Here is a 27,841-nt window from a genome sequence, read left to right on the forward strand (position 1 = left end):
CTATATTTACTAATTAGCTATTATATAATATTACCATCATATATGGCACTGCTACTTTCAGATATGGAATATATGCTCAAACTCACAGTTCAATGGCTTTATTCCACATAATGACGTAGCCTGAGAGTGTGAAGGACTCCACATTGACGATATGTATATTACCTCGTTCAGTGCCCACATAGAGCCACTTACTCTGGAAAGGCAGATGGCAAAAGGTAATCCTGCAAGAGAAAAATGCATCCAAAAAGGAAATCAGAAAAGTATCTGGTAAATTTTGTTAACTGTCTTAGAGAATTAATAATGAGATAGATATACAATTTAAGAAAAGCAAAAAAGATACAACTATCAGATGTATCAACTCATGGTGGTTAATATTCAATTTCAGTAATTTGACTTAAATGTCAAAGGTAAGTATTGACAGTAAAGTGCTACTTTGGGCACATCACAAATTTAACCTTTAAGCCACAAACTGAGTCGAACACTCGCATCATGCCTAGGTACTTCTGTATTTCTCAGGAGTTATTAAACACACTAATCCATCTCAGTGCCTATGCTTCATCCGTTCCAGGCAAAATGCTCATATTTTTCTGCTGGTCAAGATTCAGTTAAAATACTACTTTCATTCAAACTAATATGCCAGTCCCTCTATTTCTCTCAGGCTTGCTGTGTAAAGAGAGTCTACCTTCCTCACTAACTTGTAGGCCTCTGGAAGGAAAGATCCTCTGTACTTAGGCTGAGACAAAGATATTGGATTATACTTAAACTCTCTCCTATGTCCTGATGTATGAGGCCTTCATGGGAAAATTATAATTTACACGCATGTATTAAACTTCATTACCACGTCAACAATTTCAGAGGTTCCCGTCACGGCCCAACAGAAATGAATCCGACTAGGAACCATGAGGTTGCAGATTCGATCCCTGGCCTAGCTCAGTGGGTTAAGGATCTGGCATTGCTGTGAGCTGTGGTGTAGGTCACAGATGCAGTTCAGATTGGGTGTTGCTGTGGCTGTGGCGTAGGCTGGCAGCTATAGCTCTGATTAGACCCCTAGCCTGGGAACCTCCATTTGCCGCAGGTGGAGCCCTAAAAAGACAAACGACCGGAAAAAAAAAAATTTCAAACATTTTCTATTTAAGCTCAACTGATTTGAAGGTAAAGAATGGAAACTATCTTGCCCTTTCTGTAGAACTTATTTTTTAAAAAATAGTATGTTATGAAACCACATAATGCTCATTTCTTTTTAGACTACCTACTGTGTCTCTCAAAATATACTATTTAAAATTTTAATGGAATGGCCCTTCAAAATAACACACACAAATAATAATGACTGCTAGACTCGCAAACTGACACTAGGCAAGATATAGCATACAGAACATTTGCTATTCTCATGAACGCAATTTCATTACAGAGAATTTTCAAGATGAAAACACTTCAAGTAAATACATGCCACCCATGGTCTCACTAATTCCTAGAGGTAATGTTCATTTAGACAATTGCTGAAGGTTCATCATCTGTATTTTTCGTTGAGTGTTTTATATGATAGCATGTCTTCTTTCCAAAGGCTTTATATAAATTAAATGTCTACTGAATAAAAATAACATCTTGTAGTCCCTTAGTACCTCACAAAGCAGTAAGTCTACAGTACTTTTCTGAAAACTTAGGCCCATATAGGTTTCAGAATTCGGAAGTTTCTAGATTTTAGAAAGGAACGTAAGGAATATTTTGTGTATTAATATGGGGGTAGCATCTCATAAACACACTGAATATTTCTGAGGTATAATTTTCAGCAGTTTCTTTTTTACTTGAGATATAACTGTCATATAACATTAGTTTTGGGTGTATAGTGACAACTCAACGTATGCATATGTTGCATAACGATCACCACAATAAGTCTAGTTAACATCCACAGCTATGCATGTAGTAGGAATTTTTCCTTCCTGTGAAAAGAATATTTAAGATCTACTCTTTTAGCAAAATTCAAATACATAATACAGTATTATTAACTATAGACGCTGGTGATTTCTTAACAAGTTAAACATACGCCCACCATATGATCCATCCATTCCATTCCTAGGTATTTAGTCAAGAGAAAAGAAAGCATATGTCTACACAAAGACCTGTACGCAAATGTTCACAGCAGCTTTGCAACAGCCAAAACCTGGAAACAACCCAAATGTCCTTCAACAGGTAAATGGATGAACAAATTGTGTTATATACTTAGAATATTATTCAACAGTAAGAATAAGCTACTCATACATGCAACAACACCAATGAATCTCAAAATCCTTAAAATGACGGAAAGCCAGACAAAAAAGACATGATATTATATACTTCCACAACAGTTTATATGCAATAGAAAATGCAAACTAGGAGTTCCCTCGTGGCTCAGAGGGTTAAAGATCTGGCATTGTCACTGTTACGGCTCTAGTTCAATGCTTGGTTGGGAACTCCTGCAGGCTGTGGGTATGGCCAAAAACTTTTAAAAATTTAAACTAAGAAAAAAAAGAAAAAGAAAAGGAAACAAAACTAATCTACTGTAACAGAAAAAAAGATCAATGGTTGCCTGGAATTGTGGGGATAAAGGCCAGCAACAGAACAGGGGAAGGATTACCAGAAGGAAACATTTTGGGGTGATGGGTAAGTTCCATTTTCTTGATTTGGTAACAGTTTCATGAGTGAATATATGTGTCAAAACTTATCAAATCACACACTTGAAATATCTGCAGTTTATTGTATATCAATTATACCTAAGTCAAGTTGTTTTTAAATTGCTTTCAGAGATTTGTGGCTTTAGATATTATGAAAACAAGATTGTGACTCTGATTACTACATAGGCACAAACTCTGGAGCTAAACTGCCTGGATTTCATTTTCAGCTCTGTCACTCACTAGCATGTGTGACCTTCGGTAAACCATTCATTCTCTCAGATCCTCAGTTTCTAAGCAGTAAAGCACACTTACCTCAGTGTTCTCCTGAGGATCAAATAAGCCAAAGCACTGTAGATGCTTAAATGGGGCCTGACACAGGCAAGTGTTCAATAAATGGGAGCTAATTATTATAAAACTAGGTACAACTCTACCAACTAGAAGTTACAGGCAAATATCAATGACATGAAGAAAATAAAGTACAATAGCATACCAGATATAAAATGAACAATGCCATAAACATCATAGAAACAACTTTCATTTGAAATGTGCTACAACATGAATATAGCTCATTCTAAAAATTCAAAGTAATTTAAAAATTAAATGACAGTTTGATAAAGAAACCAGCGATAGCCAATTTCCTTATCTGTTCTGCTATTTAGGAATTCTCCATTGGTTTTTCAAAAAGCAGTAGCTAGTGTCTTAATACAATTGTATGACCCATCTTTGATGTTAATACTAACAAAATTATTTAAACAACATGTTTACAAATTTTAACCTTATCTCCTTAAAGGCAGAGATTATAGACATAGCATATAATATTTTTTGTTCCTAGCATAACACCATACCGCAGCTGTTTCTCAAATATTTACAGAAATGAAGAATAAACTGTTTACCATACAGGAAAAAAATATAGAACTTTCCCTTGGATTCACTTTTTCAATATTAGCTACCATCATAAGATTTTTCTTCCCCCCTACTCGATCCTAAAACCAACTTACACTGCTGGGAAATTTTAAATGTCTTTGTCCCATTTAATGTTTAACATCTTAAGAAGGAACATAAATGTTCACTTAGTTATCTGGCACCAAGACTTCACTACTGTCCCTAGAATGTGTCCTGTACACTTCAAAAAATACAAATCAATAGTTTATTTGTATAATGCACTGCAAATTTAAAAGTTAATGTTCCATTACTACCCTCACTATTTAAGTCAATTGAGAAGGGGGAAAATCAAATGGTTTTCATCACAATAAACTTGATATTTTCTTAACTAGCCAATTTTAATGGGTAATGAACATGTTAGATTAGGAATAGTGAGAAAAATAAAATTCCACATTGTAATCAAGTGAAATAATACCAAGCCAGTGATTAGGGAAAGACCAGTAAGAAAATGTGGTTCCCCAAAACACACTACTAAAAAAAAAAACAACTCAACGTGACCTACACCAAGAATTGCAAGATTCTAAATTTGGGGCAATTTAGTCAGTTACCAAAATGTAAAACTGGTGGTTAAGACAAACTGGACTTGACTTACTATAATTAACAGTGTTCTCTCAATTTGTTATATAAACGTGACCTTATTTCCTTGTTTACAAAATAAGAATCTCTGCCTTCTCTGCTGAAAATTAAAAGAATATGTAGCTAAGTAAGCTTTTATGTAATAATTAAATTGATGAAAAATTGTTAATTGATTACTTAACAGAAATAAGATGTATTGGCACACTTAAAACTATAAATACATATTATGTGCACATATACATACATGTGTGACGTGTACTTAGAGATCTGCTGTTATTAAATACATCTAAAAGAAAGTGATCTATGACAGAAATCTAATATTTCTCAGAAAAAGTCATCATGAAACAAATGGCATTGAATAGTCATTTCATAAAGAGTTCAGGTAAAGAGATGTAAAAAATACTACAAATAAAAAATCTCAACAATGAACCAAATATCACATGTGGCAAATTACTACTGTAATGGCCCCCAAAATATCTCTTCTCCTTCCCTGTATCCTTTCCCTTGTGTAGTGGCCCCACTCTAGGATTCATCATGTGACTTCCACTGAGCAATGGAACGTTAGCAGTTGTGCCACAAGCAAAGATTTGTAAAGCGCTTGCACAATGGGGCTTCCCTTTGCCTTATGCCGAGATGCCAGGTGATGCAGCCCAGAAGGAGCTTTTAGAGACACTGGCCCAGCCTACAGACAGGACCAACCCACTGGACATGAGTAAGGCAAGCTACATCATCCAAGCCAGTGAGCAGCCAGATGCAAGCGCATGCACTACAGGAGAAGACCACCCCTGCTGAGCCTAACCCAAGCTGCTAATCCACAGAACTGAGAGCAAATAAAATAACTTATTTTGGGAGTTCCCATTGTGGTGCAGCGGAAATGAATCCAACTAGTATCCATGAGGTTGCAGGTTCAACCCCTGGTCTTGCTCAGTGGGTCGGGGATCCGGTGTTGCCGTGAGCTGTGTGTAGGTCACAGATGCAGCTTGGATCCTACACTGCTGTGGCTATGGCATAGGCCAGTGGCTATAGCTCCAATTTGACCCCTAGTCTGGGAACCTCCATATGCCACCTGTGAGGCCCTAAAAAGCAAAAAAAAAAAAAAAAAAAAAAAAACCCAAAAAACAAACAAAAAAACAACCAAACAAAAAACAAACCTGTTATTATAGCCTCATAAATTTTAGCCTCTTAAATTTGGGAATGTTTTGATAAGCTGCAATAATAATTGATTATATAATATAATCCACTCGACTGAAATTTTTAGTTCATAATCAAGAAAAGCTATAAAAACATACAGGAAAACAAATTCTTATAGTTCTAGAACTAGGTTAAAAAGACTCCAGAAAAAGTTTTTAGGAATGCAAGCAGTGCATGTACCATGAAGCTAACATGTTACCTTAGATGAAAATCAAAGTCACAGAGACTTTTTCATGTACTTTTATTATAATGGTTAGTTTTTTATTTTAAAGTGATAAAGATCATAATAAATGACAGTACCTTCAGTTTTTACTGATACCAAGAGACCAAATTAACTTAAGTTTAAGTGTTGACATCAAGGCATAAGGTTATACCAAAGATAATTTATAATAATACATATAGTTGAGACACACATGGAAAACAATAAAACTCAGTAAACACTAATAAGATTATATATTATGAATGGTATATTAAACTGAGACTGAAAAGGTACTTTAAAATGGATAAACTGAGCCAAAAAGAGGGGTCTGACTGAAACAAATATATCAGAAATACAAAGATAATCAAGTTGAATTACCTCAGTGTGCCACTAAATAGAGATGCACTCTAAATCCCTACATTGGACTTAAACACAGATATACTTATGCTATACAAAGTATTACTGGAAACACAATTTCTATATTTGCTTGAAAGACTTAAAATATGCATAAATATTTATTTAACATAGGTTAAATGTTAGGGAGTAATATATATATATATATATATATCCTGTTCACTATTTATCCTTAGCAGCAGTCTGTCAAGTATTCTATAGTCACTAAGCAACACATCTAAAGATTTACTATTGCCAATTTTCTTTAACAAAAGAACATGTACAGCCTCCTATGTTGAAATTTCTCATCTCTAAACGAGGACATAATACACAGATGATTACAACTTTACAATTTAATCCACAGAAAGAAATATGAACCCATAAGCTCTTCTACATGCCTGCAGCACCATTAGAGAACCCAACATGGCAGGAAATACGTCATCACTTTTACAGTCTCAGCAAATACCACCCTATCTTGCACCTAGTAAGTACTCAATAAATATTCTTTAAATGGACAGATGAGCTATAAGAATTTGAGAGGATTTATTACATTAATTAACAAACAACCAGATATTCCCCTCTCCACCTTCATGGCCTGGGCCTAATTTAAACCATTACCACTGATTGTTAAATCAATTCCGAGCTGCCCCAAAGCCAAGAGAGATCACACACACCATTACCTTACTCAAAAGACTCTAGCGGCTTCCTAATTCTTCTATAATGCTTCTTAAGCAATATTTAGTGACACTTTGTGGTACACAATGTCTGGGAAAGGAGATTATGGATATTAAGTGGACTGGAGTTGGTTAACTAGTACTCAGCATCCTCTTCCTTCTCTTCCTTATTCTCCTCTGTGCCTTCCTGTACTGCAAATGACTGGAAAGCTAAAACTTACATTTACCGGACTCTCCTACAGCTGGAGTTCTAGATGAAATTAAGTTTCTACTAACTGGATGTGCTTAAGATTTATAGGCAGAAAGTGGGGCAGAGACCATTTCTGCTGCTGTTTCCGCTGACAGGATGTTCATGGGGACCTGAAGGGTAAGAGACACTAAGCGGGTAAGAGCAGTGGGGAAAGAACACAGCTTTCCAGGTCTACTCCTAGGAGTCACAGGGTGAGAGACAGTAACACGGCAGTAATAGCAAGTTCTAAAACTCAATAGTTCTAGCACGCTTCTGAACACTTATCAAGAGCTATACCTCAATTAAACCCCTTTATGCTAAAGTGCCATAGTGCTTTCTGTTCCTGTGAACTAATACAAAGAAATGCACCTAATCCACAATTTATGTAATAGTGTATAGTGACCAAAAAATACCCACTTACACTGTATCTTGTTCAGACAATATTATTCATATAATGATTTCAAGTTGGAAAAAGGTTAAGAATAGCTTTCTTATAATTGCATAAAAGGCCTTTCAGGAAGTAGACCTAGTCCATATTTCCAAAATTCATCCTCTTTGGGCTACACACCTGGCATTGTCTAACAAGATACAGCTCCCTAAACATATGAGACCACTTCACGATTTAGTACACATGAACATAACGCAAATTCCCTTTACCCTTTATCACTGTAGGAAATTCCCGCCAATCCTACAAATCTATTCACATGAGTCCTCTGTAATGTTTTACCTAAAATTCCCAGAGCATGGTGATAGATTCCTTTTTCTAGTTAACTTTTGTTTCATAAGAAAATTTCACCACATTTATATTATATCATGATTTCCACTGCACTGTAATTAGTCATTTCATCTCCCTTAGGCCATCATAACTTCCATGTCTCTTTGGAACTTACTATAGTATTTGAAAGGATGAGAATCATGTTTATCAAGTGAATTAATGCAAAAGGAACTAGAAAAGCAAATATTATATGATACTTTTCTTAAATTATACCTTATACTTATTCTTTTGTTATTAGATGAAAATTAAATTTGCATTAATGAAATGGAAATGTAATAAAAATAGCAGTCAGCTGAAAGCTATTTATAAATCTGTTCAAAGGATTTCCTTTCTATTTGTAGTCCTATATATCTTTTCTGATAAACTGTCATAGCTACTTTAGAAAAATCTTCATCATATCTATAACACAGCAATACAATGTAATAAATGTTTCTAAAAATAAGCTTCAGAGATCTTTGAAGGTCATTTTACATTTGTATTGATTTATTACATTCTTCAATTACATCTCAATTTTTATAAAACATTTAAGAACTTTTGGAAATATGTCCAAATAAATCATGGTATTAACATTTTTTTGTGAAATGAGGCCTTAATATAATATCAATGACTATCGAAAAACTGCATATCAGTAAGGAAAACAGTGAATATCAAACAGGCAAAACAGTATATATCAACCAGAGAAATATCAATAACAACATCTGAAAAAACTGTTTCCTGTTGTATGAGGGGTTTCTTAAAGTTCTGCTTTTAATGATCTTATCTTGAGGAATAAAGATGCCAGTGTTTTTATGTAACAAAGACCATGATAAACAAAAACTGTGGACCACGCTTTTCTTCTGTTTCTATTTTAGCCTGTCCTATACTGTCTGGATGGCTATATTCTAAATAACTTCCAGTCTGCGGCTTCTGTATTATTAAAGAAATTTCTCTCTCTCTTAATAAGAGATAAGAATAAAATGAATAAATCCACAAACTATTATAAGTCAATAAAATAAAACTTCTGACAGATTATATTAGAAATATGGTAAAATAAAGTGAGGAAGGACTACAGAGAATAAAAAAAATAAATTTAAGTAGATGATTACAGTGGGATACAAGCTTCTCATCTTAATGAAATTCCTAATATTCTGAATCATAAAAATTTACTCAAGAAAGAGGACAAAGAATCAATAACCATATGTGATACTGAACATATTTAAGAATTATGTATAACAAAATTTCTAGTCCTAGGAAGTTTAAGTATACTCTGGAATATTCAGAAAATAGTTAATTCCTTATTAATTTCTCTATCTGACCTAGAACAGGAAGGAAGGGAGGGAGGAAAGAGAGAGACAGGAAATTTATTCAATCATTTAATATGAAGAAAGAATGCCCTGATATCAAAATTGACAATTAAAAGGAAAAAATTACATTCCAATCTCAAAAACAGAAGTAAAAACCCTCAAAAATGTATTAAAAATATAAAATAATTTTCAGGTTTATTAAAAAAAAATCCATAGGCATACAAGACTGCTTAGTGTTACAAAATCTATTAGGTTAAATCAATAGGGAAAAAGAAGGTGAAAAATCACACAACTATCTAAAAAGATGTTATAAAGGCATTAATTTTAAAATTTTAACTTTCATCCTTTCATCATGGAGAAGAGACTTGTGGTTGCCAAAGGGAAGGGAGAGGGAGTGGGATGGACTGAGAGTTTGGGGTAAGTAGATGCAAACTGCTGCATCTGGAGGGGATAAGCAATAAGGTACAGCACAGGGAACTATATCAAATCACCTGTGATGGAATATGATGGAAGATAATATGAGAAAAAGAATATATATATATATATATATGTACAACTGGGTCACTTTGCTGTACAGCAGAAATTGACAGAGCACTGTAAATCAACTATAATAAAAAATTAAAAAATAAAATAAAATTTAACTTCCATAACTGACAACAAACTCCCAGGGGGAAAAATTCTCTCTTAAATTAACATCCTACCTTATGCTCAACAGTAAACCCTAGAAGCAATATTATTAAAATTATAACCCCAAAAAATCTACTTGCTATTAACAATTATTATTGAACCCTGTTCTGGAAATTCTTGCTAATATTAGTAAGGCAGGAAAATGAAAAATAAAGCCTTCAACCTCACTTTGGAAATCACTGCCAAATGATTACAGATCCAAGTCTGCCGTACCTCCCAGGCATGCTGCTTTAGGAAAAAGAAATACAATCCTCAAAGCTCTATTCTCCCATCTCACCCTTTCTACAAAATAAAAAAAGAAAGAAAGGAAAGAATTTAAAAGCTTTGCTATGGGCCAAGGACCAAATAGCACTCCAAGGATAACCAAACAACCTAGCTAGCTGTGGATTAGTGGGTGGAAAAAAGATTATATATAGAGTTGGCCTGGAGCAAATACTCTTATTTTTTTCTGTTTGAAGGCTCTTCCTCTTAGAACCTATCTCCTCAGTAATAAACAGTTTGTGGAGGGTCATACCTTCTAGAGAACAGAGATTCTCCTCTGTTTCTACAGAGGCAATGAGGTACCAATCAAGCAATTTTTGAGCATTTACTAGACATCAGACTTTAAGAATGCTGCTGAGAATAGAATAAGGAAAATATATACAGTTTATATTCTAATCAAGAAGACAATCAAGAAACCGAGGCAATAAGAATAAGTATGATATTAGACATATTTTAGGGAAAGACAAAACAATAAAAAACCTAGACTCTGAAACTTAGAGAAAATCCTGTAAATGAAATGACAAGAATTTAAAGATGAATAGGCATTAGCTAGCCATAAGTGTCTTCCTAGGAGGGAGATCAGCTCATACAAATAAGCAGGAGACAAGATAATTCATTAAAAGTTGAAAAGTCAGGGTGATTGGATTATTATGTATCAAGAGAGGGAGAAGTATCGTGAAACAAAATTATGCTGAGTGGGAAATCATGCTAGACCTTTTATGGAATGCTATATATTTAAAAGTTGCAACTTCATTTTGAAGGCAGTAAGAAGTATGGTGGACAATGGTTATTTACGTACATACTGTCCACTCTTCAGTCCACTCCTCCCTAACATTAATCAGAGGTCCATTAAAGTGTGTGTATCTTCCTTAAGTTACCCATGTACTTTGGGAGACACTTAAACCCAGCTGAGTTCCAGAGATAAACCAAACCAACCAGAGCAGTTCCACTCATTTGCTACCATTTTAAGTCAGATAATCCAAGTCTAAGACCAGTCAAATAAACTCCCTATATGAAGGTCAGCTCATTCAGTATCTCAATTAAATCTGCAAAATCACTGCACAGAAGCACCTTAACCAAAACTAAGTAATTATTAGATGTGTGTTTACCAGGAGGTGGAAGTCTTAGGTACCATCTTAGAGTTCTGCCTCTAATAGTCTGCCCTTCACTCTCCAAAGATTCACATCCCTCCAAAATGCAAAACATTTACCCATCTCAACAACCCAAAGTCTCATCAAATTACAATATTAATTCAAGCCCAAAATCTCATCAAAATATCAGCTCCAAAAATCCAAATCTCATCACATAAGTTTGTTGCAGATACGGGTCCTGAATATAACAATTAAGTATAGCTCCTGGGCACAATTCCACTCCAACTGTGGATCTGTGAAACTAAAGAGACATACTATCTGTCCCCAACATTCCCAGCATTCAATGGTTGGACAGGTATAAATTAACAATTGCAGAAATTCCTGGAGTTCCCGCTGTGGCACAGCAGAAACGAATCTGACTAGGAACCATGAGGTTGCAGGTTCGATCCCTGGCCTCGCTCAGTGGGTTAAGGACCTGGTGTCACCATGAGCTATGGTGTAGGTTGCAGATTAGGCTTGGATCTGGTGTTGCTGAGACATGGCAGAGGCCAGCGGCTATAGCTCCAATTTGATCCCTAGCCTGGGAACCTCCATATGCCACGGGTGCGGCCCTTAAAAAAAAAAAAAGATGGGGAAAGGTGGAAGGTAAAAAAGAACCACTGGTCCACAAGAATTTTGAAATTCAGTTGGGCAAATGCTGGATTTTTCTTAATTAGATTTCAAGGCCTGGCAATAAGCCTCTGTGGCTCTCAGCTCTGCCCTCTTAATAATCCTTTCTTTTTCCTGAAAGGTAGCAGTTTTTACAGCTGAGTACTTTTATCAGCTGGCTTCTGATGGAGCCTCCTTTCATTCTGTGCTGTCTCTTTAAGTCCAAGTTGGCAATGTTTCTGATATACAATTTTTTCAAGATACCTGGGGGTCTTGAATAAATTTTGGTGGGTTTTCATCATTAGAAAAAGACACACCCACAAGTCTTTTGTAGATAATATCTTCTCTATCTGGGCTCCTTCTGAGAGGCCTGAGGGGTGATACTCAAATTTCCCACAGGCTGTTTAATTTGGTTAAGATGATCTTTAGCTCAGACCCTTAATCTCTTAAAAGAGCCCTTTATGTGGTTAAATAATTTGACCTTGCGGTCTACCGAAGATTTTTAGGGAAAAGCTCTTCAGCAACATCCTCTTGTTTTTCTCTACGCCACATTTTCAGAAGCAATTTCTCTTTTGCTATATGGATCAGGGTAAGAATTTCCCAAGTCATCAAGTCCTGATTGATTTAATACTTCTTCCCTCAATTTCTTTCTTTCCTCTTGCATTTTACTACTAAGCAGCAAGAAAAAACTCAGACCCTACCTCCAACCCTTTCCTTAGAAATCTCCTCAGCTAAATATTGAACTTTACAATTATACAGTGTGCAGGAGATACTTAGGTTAAGCTTTCTACTGTTATTCAACAAGGAACCTCTTCCTCTGGTTTCCAAAGTCATGTTCCCCTCTTTCTTCTGCGGTCTCACTGGCAGCAGTCTCCACGTCTGGAGCCCTACAAATAGCCTGTCAAAGCAATATAGGCTTTTATACCATGTTAGCCCCCAGTTCTTCCAACATGAACCCACTGCCCTATTTCAAAATGACTTCTGCATTTTCAGCTGTTACAGGTATCCCTTCCTTCCATATCTTTTTATACCTGAGAACATTATAAGCCCTTATGCAACCAGACCAGTCTCTGTCTCTCTCAATTTCCTTGTCAAAATTTCTTAGTTACAAGTTTATTCTAGGAAGTTAGCCAACATTTCCTGACTTTTATAGTCTCAAGGTCATCACATCACAACTGTCTTTTCTCTGAATTCAGAGACTGTTTTTCCTTTTTTTTTTTCTTTTTAAATTTTGTCTCAGTATGTGGTTCTCTACACTCAGAATTCCTAAAGTGACTCATCATTTCCATATCACCAAGTAATTTTCTTTGCGGATGAGAATTAGGTCTGGAGTGGTAGATCTCTCTGCTTGTCTTCCTAACAGGCCTGGAAACCATTCCATTCTTTTGTTCTAGTCCTGAATTTCCTCTCTCCAAATCATTTCATTTCTAATGCTTGTATACTTGTCATCAAATTGCTTTCAAAGAAAAATATTTTGCCAATATTTTCCAATTACCACAAAAACTGTAATTCTAGTTCTAGAATCTGTTCCAATATTATTTTTTGTTAAATACGTAAAACAAATTAATTCAAAAATCTTTGGAAGACCTGTATAGACTTTCTGAGGGCTGACATCTAGCCAAATACTTCCGCAACTATGCTCTGTTCATGTGCAGACTATAGCAAATTATAAGCCTTGTAAATATTCAAAGCAAAGGATTTAGGTAATATTATAAGAATATAATGGAATAATTTAGTTTTTGTTTCTATATTATTTTATTTATGCTACTAAGAAAATCTGATGCTACGGCAGCAGTTTCTGAGGGTATTTTATAAGCATCAGCTCTCCCAACTGCTGTGTTGGTATTTGAATGGATAATTGTTAAGATGAAATTTGACTATTAATGGATTATTCATATAATGTTGTATTTTCCTATCTATTAGTTTAGAATGCATGCATGCTTATTTTATTCTCTAAACCAACAGATGTATCTATCATCAGATGAAAAAGCTTTAAATCAGAGAGTAAATAAACCAAATCAGAGAGACTAAAAAAAAAAAATCTTTAAAAGAAAAACATTATTTTCAATATAAAGACTCAGCTACTCAAGTGTCTAATATATTTAGACACTTGAAAAAAGTTCTATCCTCTGAAATTTCACTTAGGGAATAGTAAGTCCTAAATAGGAAAGTCCAGATATATAATTTAGTCTTTAGTCTTAAATATATTGTTATGTAAAAACTGTTATGCAAAAATCTAACATAGTTAAGAATATTGGTCATGCTAATTCAAGATGATGAAGAAAGACTAGCAAAAAGTTGTAGTTGCTTATAAACCCACGACTTCTTTCAATTAAACTCCGTTTAAAGGAAAAAGAAAAAAACACAAAAGCTATATGGAACATATTCTGATAAGGCAACTGCCAGAGAGAATTTTACTTGTCAAATTCACAGTTTCTACCAAAGCCAAAGAACCTTTCCTTTGCATGTGTAAACCCAATGCACAATAAGGAGGTTCACCAGCATCAAGCAAGAGGAACAAAGAGGATATATAATGAGTTTCCTAGGGTTGCCATAACAAATGACCATAATCTATGTAGCTTAAAACAAGAGATTTACTCTCTCACAGTTCTAGAGGGTAGCCAACAGAAATTTAGGTGTCAGCAAGATCATGCCGTCTTGTGAAGGCTCCGGGTAGAATGGGTTCCATGCGTGTCACCTAGCTTCTGGTACTGCCAGCCATCTGTGGCATCCCTTGGCTTGTAGATGGATCACTCTAATCTCCATCGTCTCACAGCATTCTCCCTGTGTGTTTGTCTCCTCTCTCAATGAGGATACCAGTCATATTAGATTAAGGCCCACTTTAATAACCTCCTATTAACTTGAGTACATGTGGAAAGACCCTATTTCCAATTGAGGTTACATTCACCAGGTACTAGGGGTTAGGACCGCCACATATTCTGGGGGGATACATAATTCAATCCACAACAGGAGATGTGGAATTAAGGTCACACCTCTAAGGTTCTCTACAGTGATAAACTGCTACTCTAAGTCCCTTCAGATTGTAGGGTTTTTTTTAGATGCTACAGCTACTACTATTAGCAAGTTAGTCCTTAAGATAAATATTGTATGACAGACAAATCCCTAAAAGGGAGCAGAACCTGACAACTGGTAAAATAAGCTACAGGCTATTCAAAAGCAGGACATTTAAAATGTTATACTTATTTTTTTTCCCAACTTTCAAAGTATGCTTACTTTTTGTTCTGCTTGGTGATTCTGAAAAAAAATTCTATCTTGTATTGTACCTGTTGGTTTTAGCTTCGTTCCCTTTAGGGACTGAACTATGTCTCCCTCCACCACTAAAATTTCTATGCTGAAGCCTTACTCCCAGTACCTCAAAATGTTAACTGTATGTGGACACAGCACTTTGAAGAGGCAACAGGTAAAATACGGTCATACAGGTGGGCCCAACAACTGATGTCTTTTTAAGAAGGGGAAATTAGGACCTAGACACACACTGAGGGAGGGAGAAGACGCCTCTCAATAAGCCAGAGAGATCCTCAGAAGAAACCAAACTTGCTAACACCTTGATCTTGCACATCTAGCATCCAAAACTGTGAAAGAATAAATTTCTATTGTTTAATTGACCTGTTCTGTGGCACTTGTTATGGCAACCCTTGTAAAATAATACTTTCCCCAACCCAGGAATATAAAAACTCTTTGAGGTGGACTGTCTCACTTTCTAAAGATGACCTGCACATATAAAACCTGAAAATCTATAATTATAAGTTGGAGGTGCCGGGGGTTGAGACAGCCGGGGGGCATATCCAGTGTTAACTTCAAGTTCAGAATTGTCCCTACTTTAAATAGATTCATACAGTTAATAATATCACTGTTCTAATGATTTTCCTTTTTCAATTACTTGATTCTATAAAGAGTGCCTAAGTATGTAAAGTCTCTGATTTAGTTAATGCAGATATTTTAAGGTACAAAATAATTAAGCAAATCCAATACCTTTAAAAACAAAAACAACTATATAGGTGATTTCTGTGTGTCATCGCTGTTCTAAGTACCTTGTACATATTACTTATTTTATACATATTAACTTCATAATAAGCATCTTAGGGTTTTTGTAGGATAACAATTATCCATTTTACAGATTACAAAACTGATATAGTTAATAAGTGACTGTGCTATGAACTAAGATTTGACATACACAGTTTGGCTCCAAGGATTGAACTCTTAACCGCTATGGTATACTGCTTCTAGTGATTGAGAAAATCTCATCTTAAGACAACCAGTCACATATGGAAAGAATTAAACATGACCATTAGTATACGCTGACAGCTAATCAAAGAGGATATTCATAACTTTATGTTGCCCCCCATTAAAAAATAATTCCACAGAAACTGAGATAGTATGATCAAATGTAATTTAACTGGACATCTGAGAAGCTAAGCTCATCTTAACTTTGACCAAGATCCGAATGGTAAAGCCCAGGTTTGTCTTGTTTACAAATGTATACTCAGCAGACGGCATTAAGCTGGTACATAACAGGCATTTTACAATTATCTATTGAATAAATGGGAATAAAAGACAAAGATGTGTTAACACGTGAGAGAAAATACATGATAATGATTACATGAATCACAGAGAAAAACTTTCTGCAAAAATAGAAAACCAACACAAAGCAGTGAAGGAGTTTGTTTAAATTCATATATTTAAACCAAGACTTGAGGCTCTAATTTTATATTTTTTCTTTAACACCATAAAAGTGAAATCCTATCAAAATATCCACATTACCTAGTTGCACAATGGTTTGAATACACTTAACGTCACTGAACTGTACACTTAAAAACAGTTAAGATTAATAAATTTTATGTATTTTATAGCACAACTTTTGAAAAGAAAATTTAACTACTTATACAATAAAAACTATGAATTATTTAACAACTGTTCAGAATATAATGAAACAGTGATTTACAAAATTTTTGTATTTTTCCTGCCTTTCCTTCTTTTAGAAGTAAAAATGCAAATAGAATAAAAATGAGATGGAGTAACTTTAACTATTAAGTCAGCCCAAATCCACTGTGGAATGAAGGGAAAACTAACCAGGCTATTTATGGCTTATTGTATTTCAATGTCAACATATGATGTCAAATCAGCAGTGTGGTAGTCACTGCAAGTATTTGCAAATATTCCAGCTCTTTTTCTCCTTATGTAAGTAAAAATCGGGATGGCCACCTGACTTGCTCTGGCCCAAGAAATGAGAGTGGAGGAGATACATATAATTTCTAGGCAGAAGCTTCATGAGCTAAGACATGCTTCACCATATTCTTTTTCTCTCCACTACAGTGACTGGTAAAATGGTAAGATTCTGGAGTAAAAATGGTAATGAGAAGGAAGAGAGCCCCAGCAAATCCACAAAGAACATATAGTTTAAATAAAAATAAACTGTTGCTCCTATAAAAGTCTTTTAAGATTTTTGAGAGTATTTTCTTACCACAGCATAAACCAGACTATCCTGACTGATACAGATGTAAAAAAGGAATGCAAAGCAGTGATATAAAGAGAAAAATAGATTCTTACAAATGATGGAAGGATGGGCAGGGAATGACAGAACTGTCCCTTTCCCTGCTGAGGGAGGTGCTCCATCAGAGAGGAAGAGGTGATAGGGCATCATGAAAGTCCTGAATGACAGAGCTCACGTGGGGGGGTAAAGTAACTCTGGCCGCCATGGGCAAGCTCCTAGAGCTGGGGGGCGGGGGGGGGGGTGAGAGCCTCTACTTTGCTTCCCTTCCCACCTGTACAAGGTGCTGAGGAGAAGTAGGCTCCTCCCAAATGTCACCTCTCCTTCCTGCCATTTGAGAAAATCTGAACTCTAGTCTTGAGAGGATGTAACGAGGCTCATCCATGAGGCACCAGGCCCATTTCTCAGCACTCAAGAACAACAGCTGCCACACAAGTTCTTGGCCATCCTAGATTTCACCCAAAAATGATATTCAAGGACCAAGTTACTCATGCTACAGTTTCTTGTTTATTGCTGTACTAATAACAGCCAAGGGGAAGCTTATCTTTGAATAGGACCAACTAGTTTCTGCTGATGAGCTGGGTAAGGTATATTATAGAACTCAAAGCTGGGAACTACATCACTTCATTTCATTTGTAACTTTCAGGACCAGCTCATACAACTGTACAGGCTGTGCCCTGCATGGCAGCATCTAACCAAGGAGGGGAATGGTGGTCTGAGGCTGTACCCACCAAGAAGGGCTACTTTGCTCTATTTCACACGAAGATGCCTTCTGTTTGTTAAGATATGTGCCTACGGGCAATCTTAAAGACTAGCTTCCTGTTCCTCACCCGCATTTATCAGCATTTCTTGGAGACCATCCTTAGAGGGTACTATAGAGGAGACTTACTACATACCAGACAATCACAGGACTCAGACCACTCTGGGATGCCTTGAGGTTTGATCCTTCCTCCATGAAGATTTACCAAGATAATCGGCAGTGTATGTTTGTGAACCTGGACCACATACTGCCACATTCCTGTGTCCCAGTGAGGAATATGGGCATGCCACTGGCAAACGAGATATCAGAGGTTTCTTCTACTAAAATTCTACATCCTGGCAGAATCTCTTCAATGGGTAGTGGTTTACGAGAACTTTTACAGCAGCACTACACTGATCAAATGACATCACTTGGATGTGCTAGAGTGCAGGGTTTCGACTGACACTACTGATATTTTGGACCAGATAATTCTTTGTTATGGGGGACTGTCTCGCACACTGTAACATATTTAGCAATAACCTTGCTTACAATCTACTAGATGCCAGTAGCACTGCTCACCCACCCCACCCCCCACTCCTAACTACAAAAAAAAAAAAAAAAAATCTCTCCAGACACTGTTTAATGCCCTTTGGGAGGTATAAATGCACTAGGTTGACAGCAACTCTGCTAGACTCACACCTCCATTTCCAACAGGTAATCTGGGACTAAGAGCAAGATGTCTACTGGGGCTAAGATGCCACCACCATTTCCATCAGCCCAATGGCATTTGAGGCTGATGGAGAGTTGTCCCTGAGATCCCACTGGCAAAGAGACTACGAAACTGCCCAGCAAGTTGAGAAGCTGGTCCAACCCCAATCAGGTAGAAAAGGATTGCATCTTGACTTTTTGCTTGCTCTTCCTTCCCTATCTCATCCCTGCCTCTTTCCATTAACTCCTCCTAAACTTCTGCCCCTGTCCTGGGAGAAGAACCAGGATTCCAAGCCACAAAGGTGATTTATCTTCCCAGACAAGACATACTCCAAGAGCAAACTTCGCTAATGACCCCCTACTATCTGTGCTCTGGATACAATGTAGACACACCCTGGTGTTGGCTAGAAAAGTTTAAACTGCTATATTCCCAGCAGCCTCTTTAGCTGCCTGCTTTGGAGGGCCACTGTGGGCAGAAGCCCAGGCTCACCAACAGACTGAATCGGTTTATATATCCTGTATGGACTGACATTTATCAACAGCATCAGAGGAAAGGGTCTCTTCCTTGGAAAGGCCTAATGCCTGCCCTCCCACAGGCATGGCTTGATAGATAGTACCTCTCCTTCATTAAGATACTACCTAAACTCAGACTTTTTAACCTTAACATACACGTTCACATCAAAAAATCTCTCGCATAAGCAATGGAGGGAGCTATATTCCCTACTCCTAATTCATGCCAAAATAAATTCCACATGCATCAAAGATTAAGCATAAAAATGCAGCTTTAAGAGTATTATAAGAAAATATGAGAGGATGTTTAATAAAATTAGAGTGAAAAAGGCCGTTCCAACGAAAGCAAAAAAACTCACAGGTCTAATTTAATAAAATTAGAGTGAAAAAGGCCATTCCAACGAAAGCAAAAAAACTCACAGGTCTAATTTAATAAAATTAGAGTGAAAAAGGCCTTTCCAACGAAAGCAAAAATACTCACAGGTCTATGACCAAGTCATTTGATTTCTACAGATTTATCTTACAGATATATTTGTATAAATGGACAAAGAAATATATGTAACATCACAACAGAGCATAATGAACAGCAGACTGAAAATGATATAACTATTCATTTATATCAACTCCGGTCCTGGATATACTGCATGTCCAGTCAACTGATAAAGACTGACTGAATAAATAATGGCACTTTCATACAATGGAATAACATGCAGCTGTGAAAATTACTAAAGATTTAAACATAACCAATATGAAACAATCAGGTATACTGTTACGTGAACACAAGTTACAGAAAGAATACATAAAGCTTTCCTTTTTATATAAATAAAGCTATATGGTGAGATATTTGCTTATGTATACAGACTGTGTTTCTAAAAGGATACAAAAGAAATTTACATGGTTACCTGTGGAGAGGAATATGGGTATGGAAAGGGAGGAAATTTGTTTTTTACTGTATATGCTTTGAAGTGTTTGAATTATTTTCTCAATTGTGCATACAATCCACCATAATAAAAGAATAAAATTCAAAGAAAATTTTCAAAATAGAATAGCAAATATCCATATATAAAATAACTGAGAGAATTCTTACCTTTCTCTGCAAAATTTAAGTGAATGTAGTATGGCAGGTCTCTTTTGACGTAAATTCCATAAATGTAAGGTGTCATCAGCCAAGGCACTCACAAGAGCTCCCTTAAAAATAAAGTGTAATGTACTTTATATAGAATACATTTACAAACATTAATGCTACTGAACAGCTGCCAAAAACATCTCCATCTCAAATTGCAAAACTTTCTGGCAATACATTTAGTTCTGAGAAACATTTGCCTTACCCAAATTCTAAACAGCAGGTGTAAAAGATGTATTATGTGTATGTGTGTGTATGTGTGTGTGTGTGTGTAAAAATTGCTTCAATTTCAACAACTTAAGTATAATTTAACATAATACTAGGATCTAACTGGATATATTTATAGTTGATAACTAGTTATATAAAATTAGAGGTCAAACTCAAAGTTACTTGGTCCCTGTTGTACATACTTCCTTGACTAAAAAAGAAAAATATGAAGAAGCTCTCCCATTTTATTTGGCTTAAGACAAATCCTTATGTATGTAATCGGCCTAATCATAATTCTACTACTGGAATGATATGGAAGACAAAGACAGCATTCAGCACCCTATAATTTCAATGTTCCAAGGGTTGAACAATCTGACTAATTTAGAAAGTTAAAACAGCTGTTACTATTAAATACTATTAAGTATGGAGAAGAAAATTTTTGGCAATATGTGATAATCAAACAAGGGGCTCAGTCTCATCCCAAATCTGACAAGTCATAATTTTCAGGGCAAGGATAACTGCAACTGTTATTTTTAAAAATCTCCAGAGATGATTCTGATGTATGAATAGGATTAAGAATCTGTAGACAGAGGCTGACTTACTAGACATATAAATGTTTTTCTTCAAGAGAATTGGATATACTTCATCATACTGAGAGAATAAGACAAAAGATGCAACATGAAGAATTTATATTAATTTCAAAAATGATTTGCAATTCCAATCCTTTAGGTTATGATGAGAAACCTTAAAATCCCCCTCTTCTAAAACAGGAGAGTATCTGGAGTTCCCGCCATGGCTTAGCGGTAACGAACCCCACTAGTATCCATGAGAACACGGGATCAATCCCTGGCCTCACTCAGTGGGGGTTGGATCCCATGTTGCTGTGGTTGTGGTATAGGCCAGCATCTAGGGCTCCAAATCGGCCCCCAGCCCAGGAACTTCCAGAGGTATGGCCCTAAAAAAAGACATGAATAAATAAATAAAATAGGAGAGTTTCTCATTTGTACAAGAGAACTAACATAGCTAGCTCTAAAGACAAGATTTACATTAAATGACCTCTCCAAGTCCTTTCCACCTTTGAAACTCTCTGCAGGTAACTCCATTGTGGAACTATTGCTATGACTGCTGGAACGTTGAGATACATGAAATCCACATACTCTCCCTTTCACTAGAAAGCATCCTCTTATCCGCATCACTCTGAAGCAGAGAAACTCAAAGGATTCAGAGTATCAAAGATTTTTCACTCTTCATTTTTATTTCCATCATAGTTTCAGACCAGGTCATCTTTCTTTCTCCAAGATGTTTACCCCATCTTAGTATCTTAAGGAAGAGAAGATGCAGAGCCAAACAGCAGTAATAGTGGACTGCCTATGATGGCTCCCTTACCTACATATGGTTTTCCAAAACTGAAAGCAAACAGCTACTCCCAACTGTCAGATTTCCATAGCCCTCTCCATTTAAATATTACTTTGCTTAGCATTTTTAAATTGTCATTTTAAGTACTTAAAAAGTGATGTTTAAGCATGCAAAATAAGAGTCATGAAGAACTTTATGACAAATTCTATAGAAAAGAATCCTGTATTATGAATAAGGAATCAATGAGTTAAGATTTCTAAAATGTTATTTATATTGTTTCATACTGCTTTAAAAATATAATCTTAACCCAAGTATAAAGATGGAGCATAGGTCAGTGGTAGCCAGGGAGTGGGACTGAGAGCAGGAGGGGACAATTAAAAAGGGGTAGCCTGAGGGCATTCCTCCACAGTGATGGAACTGCTCTGTACCTTGTTTCTGTTGGTCATTCTGCAAAATACATATATATGTGCAAGAAAACTGCACAAAACCACACACATGTACATACAATGAGTCCATGCACAACTGGTGGTGAAATCTAAAGGTCTGTAGTCTAGTTAACAGTATTTTACTGATGTCTTTCTCTTAAATTACTGTTATATATAAAATGTTATTGGGGATGTGGGGGAAGGGTATACAGTACCTCTCTAGTCTGAAACTCACTGCCAGTCTAATTATTTCATAATTTTTAAAAAGGAAAAATAATCTCACATATAGATTCAACAACTTCCTACATTGTGCTATTTTTCCTCTGTATTTAGTATTTTACCAAGCCTATTATCAGACCTACAAAGAATACTGAAGTTTTTAAAAATCACTTCTCTAACCTACCCAACTGCATATAATTTGGATGGTAGTTTTACTAAAATTTTTATATTACAATCTAGCTCTTTACATTCATGCTGCCTCTCTTAAATCCTGATATGAAAAAAAAAAAAAAAGGATGAAGTATTTCTTCCTCTCTCATATAAATCTAAAAATTTATTTCATGGAACCCAAGAACCTAGGGGCAAAAAAAAAAAAACAAAAAAACAAAACAAAACCCCACAAACTATCCTCACATCTAAGTATAGCAGAATCTTTTCTGCAGTAATTCATTTTTCTTCCTTCTAGGACCACTACCTGCCGTCACTACTTGCCGTTGTTATCTATTGTCAGAGCTGCTCACTCTTTTTTAAAACTTGCAAACACCTTGTTCACTTTGCTAATATATGATGTTTCTACAGCTTCTTCTAAACTTTATACCCTATCAAAAAGGAAGGCATCAATTACTTCAATAAGTGATACAGTAAGAACTTTTGGACAATAACATTTCTAATAGATTTTGGTTTCCTGGTTGTATGTCAAAATAACTCATTGGAGAAGTACATCTTGTTATTTAAAATAAGGCCAATCTTTGAAAAAAAATTTAATATGGATTTTTACATGTTACATAACTTTCAATATCCTGAAATAAAATTTAAATGCGGTACCTTGTACCAAAAAGATCTACCTATGCCATTCTATTTTCAACACTGTTTTGAGAAACATCTTACATTATTTATGTAACTGTCCATGATGATGATAGCTCTGACCTACAAGAAATTCGTTTTTGTTCAAATATTTAAATAAAATTGCATGCAAGAATTCTGAAAGATGAGATGTGGCCCTATTTCATACATAAGCAGGAGAGATAAAAGCAATTCACTAACCTCATTAATCAGGAACTGGAGCTGGATCACTGCAGCTCCACTGTCATGTTGGCAATAACATTCTACTCCTGGACGTCCAAAGCTGTCATTCATTTCATTAAGGAGCTTAGGGTATGTGTGGGCTTTTTAGAGCAATTGATAAGTTATATAACAGACTCACAAATATTTCGATGACCTGATATTCAATACAGGCTATTTACTTAGGTTGAGGTTTAGAGTTAGTTTTCTTACACACTGATCTCATCAGCTAGATTCTGTTGATAATCAGAAGTCTCAGATTTCAGTTCTAAAAGAGATAAGACAACTGTCCCTTGAAGGAAAAAAAAAAGTATTAAAAATAGCAATATACAGAAAAAAGCTAAATATATTTCATATCCTTTTCTCTGGCTCCAGTCTTTTTCTTTCATTTAAAATAAAAAGAAGAGAAAAGGTAGTTGATCTATACAGCATCCAATTTTGCCCAAGTCGGCAAAAGTAGACAAATGTGTCATTTTGGAGTACTGCTTTTAGAAACAACAATCTTTTTAACCAGCATTTTTCATTCCTGTGGCTTGTTATACCACCAATGAATTTATCAACATCTTGCAATATGCTCAAATACAGATTAATATGCAGATACCTATCCATTTGCATATAACAGGAAATGTAGAGCATCTTCTATATAGTGTGCATTATATTAAACATGTTATATGTATTAATTCATTTAATCATCACCAAGTTTTTTAAAATATACTACTTCCCCATATAAACAGATAAGGAGATAAAACACAGAGAAATTAACTTGTCCCAAGTGTCACACAACTAGAAAAAGTATTCTAATTCCAGAATCTATACCTCTCTCTTTTTTTTTTTTTTTTTTTTGTTTTTTGGCTGTGTGCAGCACATGGAAATTGCTGGGCCAAGGATAAACCCACGCCACAGCAGTGACCCAAGCTACTGTTGTAACGCCAGATCCTTAACCTACTGTGCCACAAGAGAGCTCTCAGAGCCTATACTCTTAACAGGGTATGCTAAGTAAAGAAAAAAAAAAAAGAAGAAGAAACTCAAACACTTACAGAACCTACTATGTGCCAGGCACTGTTACAGCCTTTTACCTTCCTAAACTTCAGTCATTTTAAGTAGATCAGTACACTGATCTACTTTTCACTAGTTAACATTAATTGAAAATAAAGTTAAATCTAAAAATAAAATTAGTTGGGATTTAATAAAATTACAGCCCTATTTATGCAAATTCACACTCAAGTGTACAGACCATTTCTATATTCTATTAATATAGGGTTCTTCTTAATTAAAAATAATTGTACCAAAGGTTAAATATCTCTTTCCTATACATTTTTTCCTTTTGATTTCTAGAAGTCCTTCTAAGTGATATTTTCATGGATTTTTTTTCATTTTATTACTAGCAATTAACTCTTCTATTACTTTATAAATTAATATACTAATTGAACATGTTTAGCCTATAGTACCTTACTCTTTTATACTCTTAAAGTTTTTTTATTACTACTATTATTATCATCATCAGTAGAGAATTTTGGCTGTATCACCTGCCCAAATGCCACTATGTGAAGCCTGAATTTCAAATTGCTAGCACTGGCACTTGGAAGTCCAGTGCCAAATTATATCCTGGTATCCCAAAGAAAGAGGTCTACATCTCTGCTCATCCACTTCTCCTGTCAAGTGACAGCAGAGACCGTGCCCTTTTAGCTAATATTTCTAAGTCTAGGAAATAACTAATTTTTAAAGGTAATTTTAATTTTTTCACCTAAATTATTCCTTCTGGCACCAATTAGCATATTTTATATCCCCACCTTACATGAATGGAGTAAAATTTCTCTTACCTGACCAGATCAGTATTTTTTAAAATGTGAGCTTTTTAAAAGAATCATATAAATTCTACTTACCTTACATATTTTTTCATAAAATACTCACAATTTTGCTATTCTTGTGATATCAGCCAAAGACATTCTAAGTATGGACCTATACTAGGGTTCAGAATTGTTATTCTTAAATAAAACATAGCCAAAACTACCCAGGTCTAAGATAAGCAGTTTAATTTTTTAAATGGAACTTTAAAGATACTGGCAATGCAGTCTAAGTGCAGCATTCACAGACAGCTCTTATTACTTCTTTCCCAATCATCTACTGTCATCTTATCCACACAGCATCAGACAAGAAAGTTTAACTGACTGACCTTCCAGAAGTCTTTCCAGAGTATTTATCTTAGATTTTTATATACATATTTTTTAAAAAGTATTTGCATTCATATTTCATAATTATTGTTATATACCATTAAAGTGAATTACTTGAATATCAAAAACAAACACACACAAACAGATATGAGAATACACAAAACCCAGATCGATTCTTGGTTGGTGAAGAATATGCAAATAGCTTTACTAATCTGAGCTTCCTGGGAAGTAGTCTACTGGTCTTGACACTTCAGTATGCTGTGGGCATCTATTAATATTTTATTCATAGAGAATGAAAAGGGTAAATCTAAGAAGTCAGATACATGGAGCTTAAGTAAGATTTTATTCTTACTGTGTGTGTGACATTATTCCACATTAAAGTATACTTTTTACAATGTTAATATAGTCATTCTACTTCTACCTAAAATGAAAAATGTATTTTTCTTGATAAGAACCACTTACTGAGTATATACTAAATTTTAGCTACTGAATCTAAAGCCTCATGATAATTCTGAAAGCTTGTTATCTCTATTTTATGGATGATAATTCTGAGGCTCAGAAAAGTGATTTTTCTCAAAGTTGCTACTGATTAATTTCCCTCTTCCTTTGGATAGGGTAGTACTATGCTGCAGCCAGCCCTGAAGGCTGCTAACACTTAAAAGGCGCCTATGGATTGAGGAAAAAAAAATGTGTAACAAATTAATAAAAAATAATAACAAAAAATTTATTAAATTTTTAAAAATGTTCATTATGGTATAGTTGATTTACAATGTTCTGTCAATTTCAGCTATACAGCAAAGTGACCCAGTCATTCATATATATATATATATTTTCTCATATTATCTTCCATCATGTTCTGTCCCAAGTAATTGGATATAGTTCCCTGTGCTATACAGCAGGACCTCATTGCTTATCCATTCTAAATGTAACAGTGTGCATCTACTAACCCCAAAGTCAGAAAGAGAAAGACAAAAATACCGTTTGATATCACATATTTGGAATCTAAAACATGGCACAAATGAACCTATTTATGTGACAAAAACAGACTCACAGACATGGAGAACAGACTTGCCAAGGGGGAGAGAGTGCGATGAACTGGGAGTTTGGGTTAGTAAAATTAAATTTTAAGGAATGGATATTGCTTACATACAATCAGGAGATATTAGTGTAGAAAGAACACAAATTTTAGAGTAAGTAGTTCTCAATCCTGGTAGTGTCAGAATTCTGGCTCTACAGCAAATTGACTAAATCCAAATTGCTGGAGAAGCAGCATCAGTAATTTGTTTTGGTAACTGTTACTGTTTAGGTGCCTCAGGAACATGTGAGTCGCTATCTCAGTATAGCGACTTTGAAGACAATTCATATGGTAGCTCTATAATGAGCTGCTCTGCCCTGGGCATTACTACGCCTCTCAACTTTCTCTATAAAGTGCTATCTGGTCTGGCTTGAAGAAGAGTGGCAGGAATTATAACTACAGAATATACTAACCAGATGGCAGCTATTATCATTACTTAACAGCAAGAACTGAAGTTAACTCACAGTGAACATATCAGAATGTAAGAAAATATCAACTCTGATTATATTAGATTACAAAAGACCATGTCATACATGCAAATATTCATATCCTTTCCTAACTATAATGACTACTGCTTTTTGCATATATGGTCCTCCTAATATTGTCATTACCGAGTGTTAATAGTTTTATTAAAAAGCAGTCAATCACTATAACAAAGATCTGCTTGATAAACTCTCAGGTATTAGTAGCTCTGTTCAAAAGTAAATGAGAAAAACCATCTGAAACGAACATGAAGAAGATCCAAAAGAAATGATTACCCATTGAACAATTCTGCAACAACATTAAATATAGAAATATTCATTTATTAATCTGAGGTCTGCTCTTGTATGTATATATATATATATATATATATATATATATATATATATATATGCATGAATCTACTGTAAGGAAAAGCCAAATTATAAGGCTACATGGAATATTTCTTGACGTCAATTTATCTTACCTTCTAATTTTGAACTCCCATATATTCTTTACAAAATGTTGCAATCTTCCTTAGATATCTGCAGTCTCGATTTTTTTTTTTACTGCTAACCTATCAAGCACTATGATATCTACCTAATCCTACTGATCATCTTTGTTTCTGCAGTATACCAACAGTTTATCTGATCCATGACATACATCACATGCTTCCTGTAC

The 27,841-nt window shown here is 35.3% G+C and overlaps 1 protein-coding gene across 3 annotated transcripts in view; it reads right to left on the reverse strand.

Annotated features, from left to right (window-relative positions):
• STXBP5 (syntaxin binding protein 5) overlaps window positions 1–27,841 on the reverse strand; it is a 168,925-nt gene that overhangs the window by 120,132 nt on the left and 20,952 nt on the right. For all 3 annotated transcript variants that reach the window (XM_003480238.4, XM_003480237.4, XM_021072127.1), the window contains exons 3-5: window positions 23,438–23,519; window positions 20,151–20,251; window positions 87–221 (exon numbers count right to left, since the gene is read on the reverse strand). In XM_003480238.4, the coding sequence (XP_003480286.1) occupies window positions 87–221; window positions 20,151–20,251; window positions 23,438–23,519 (318 nt within the window). The remainder of the gene's footprint in view (window positions 1–86; window positions 222–20,150; window positions 20,252–23,437; window positions 23,520–27,841) is intronic.

This window comes from Sus scrofa, chromosome 1 (assembly GCF_000003025.6).
Source record: "Sus scrofa isolate TJ Tabasco breed Duroc chromosome 1, Sscrofa11.1, whole genome shotgun sequence".
NCBI lineage: Eukaryota > Metazoa > Chordata > Mammalia > Artiodactyla > Suidae > Sus > Sus scrofa.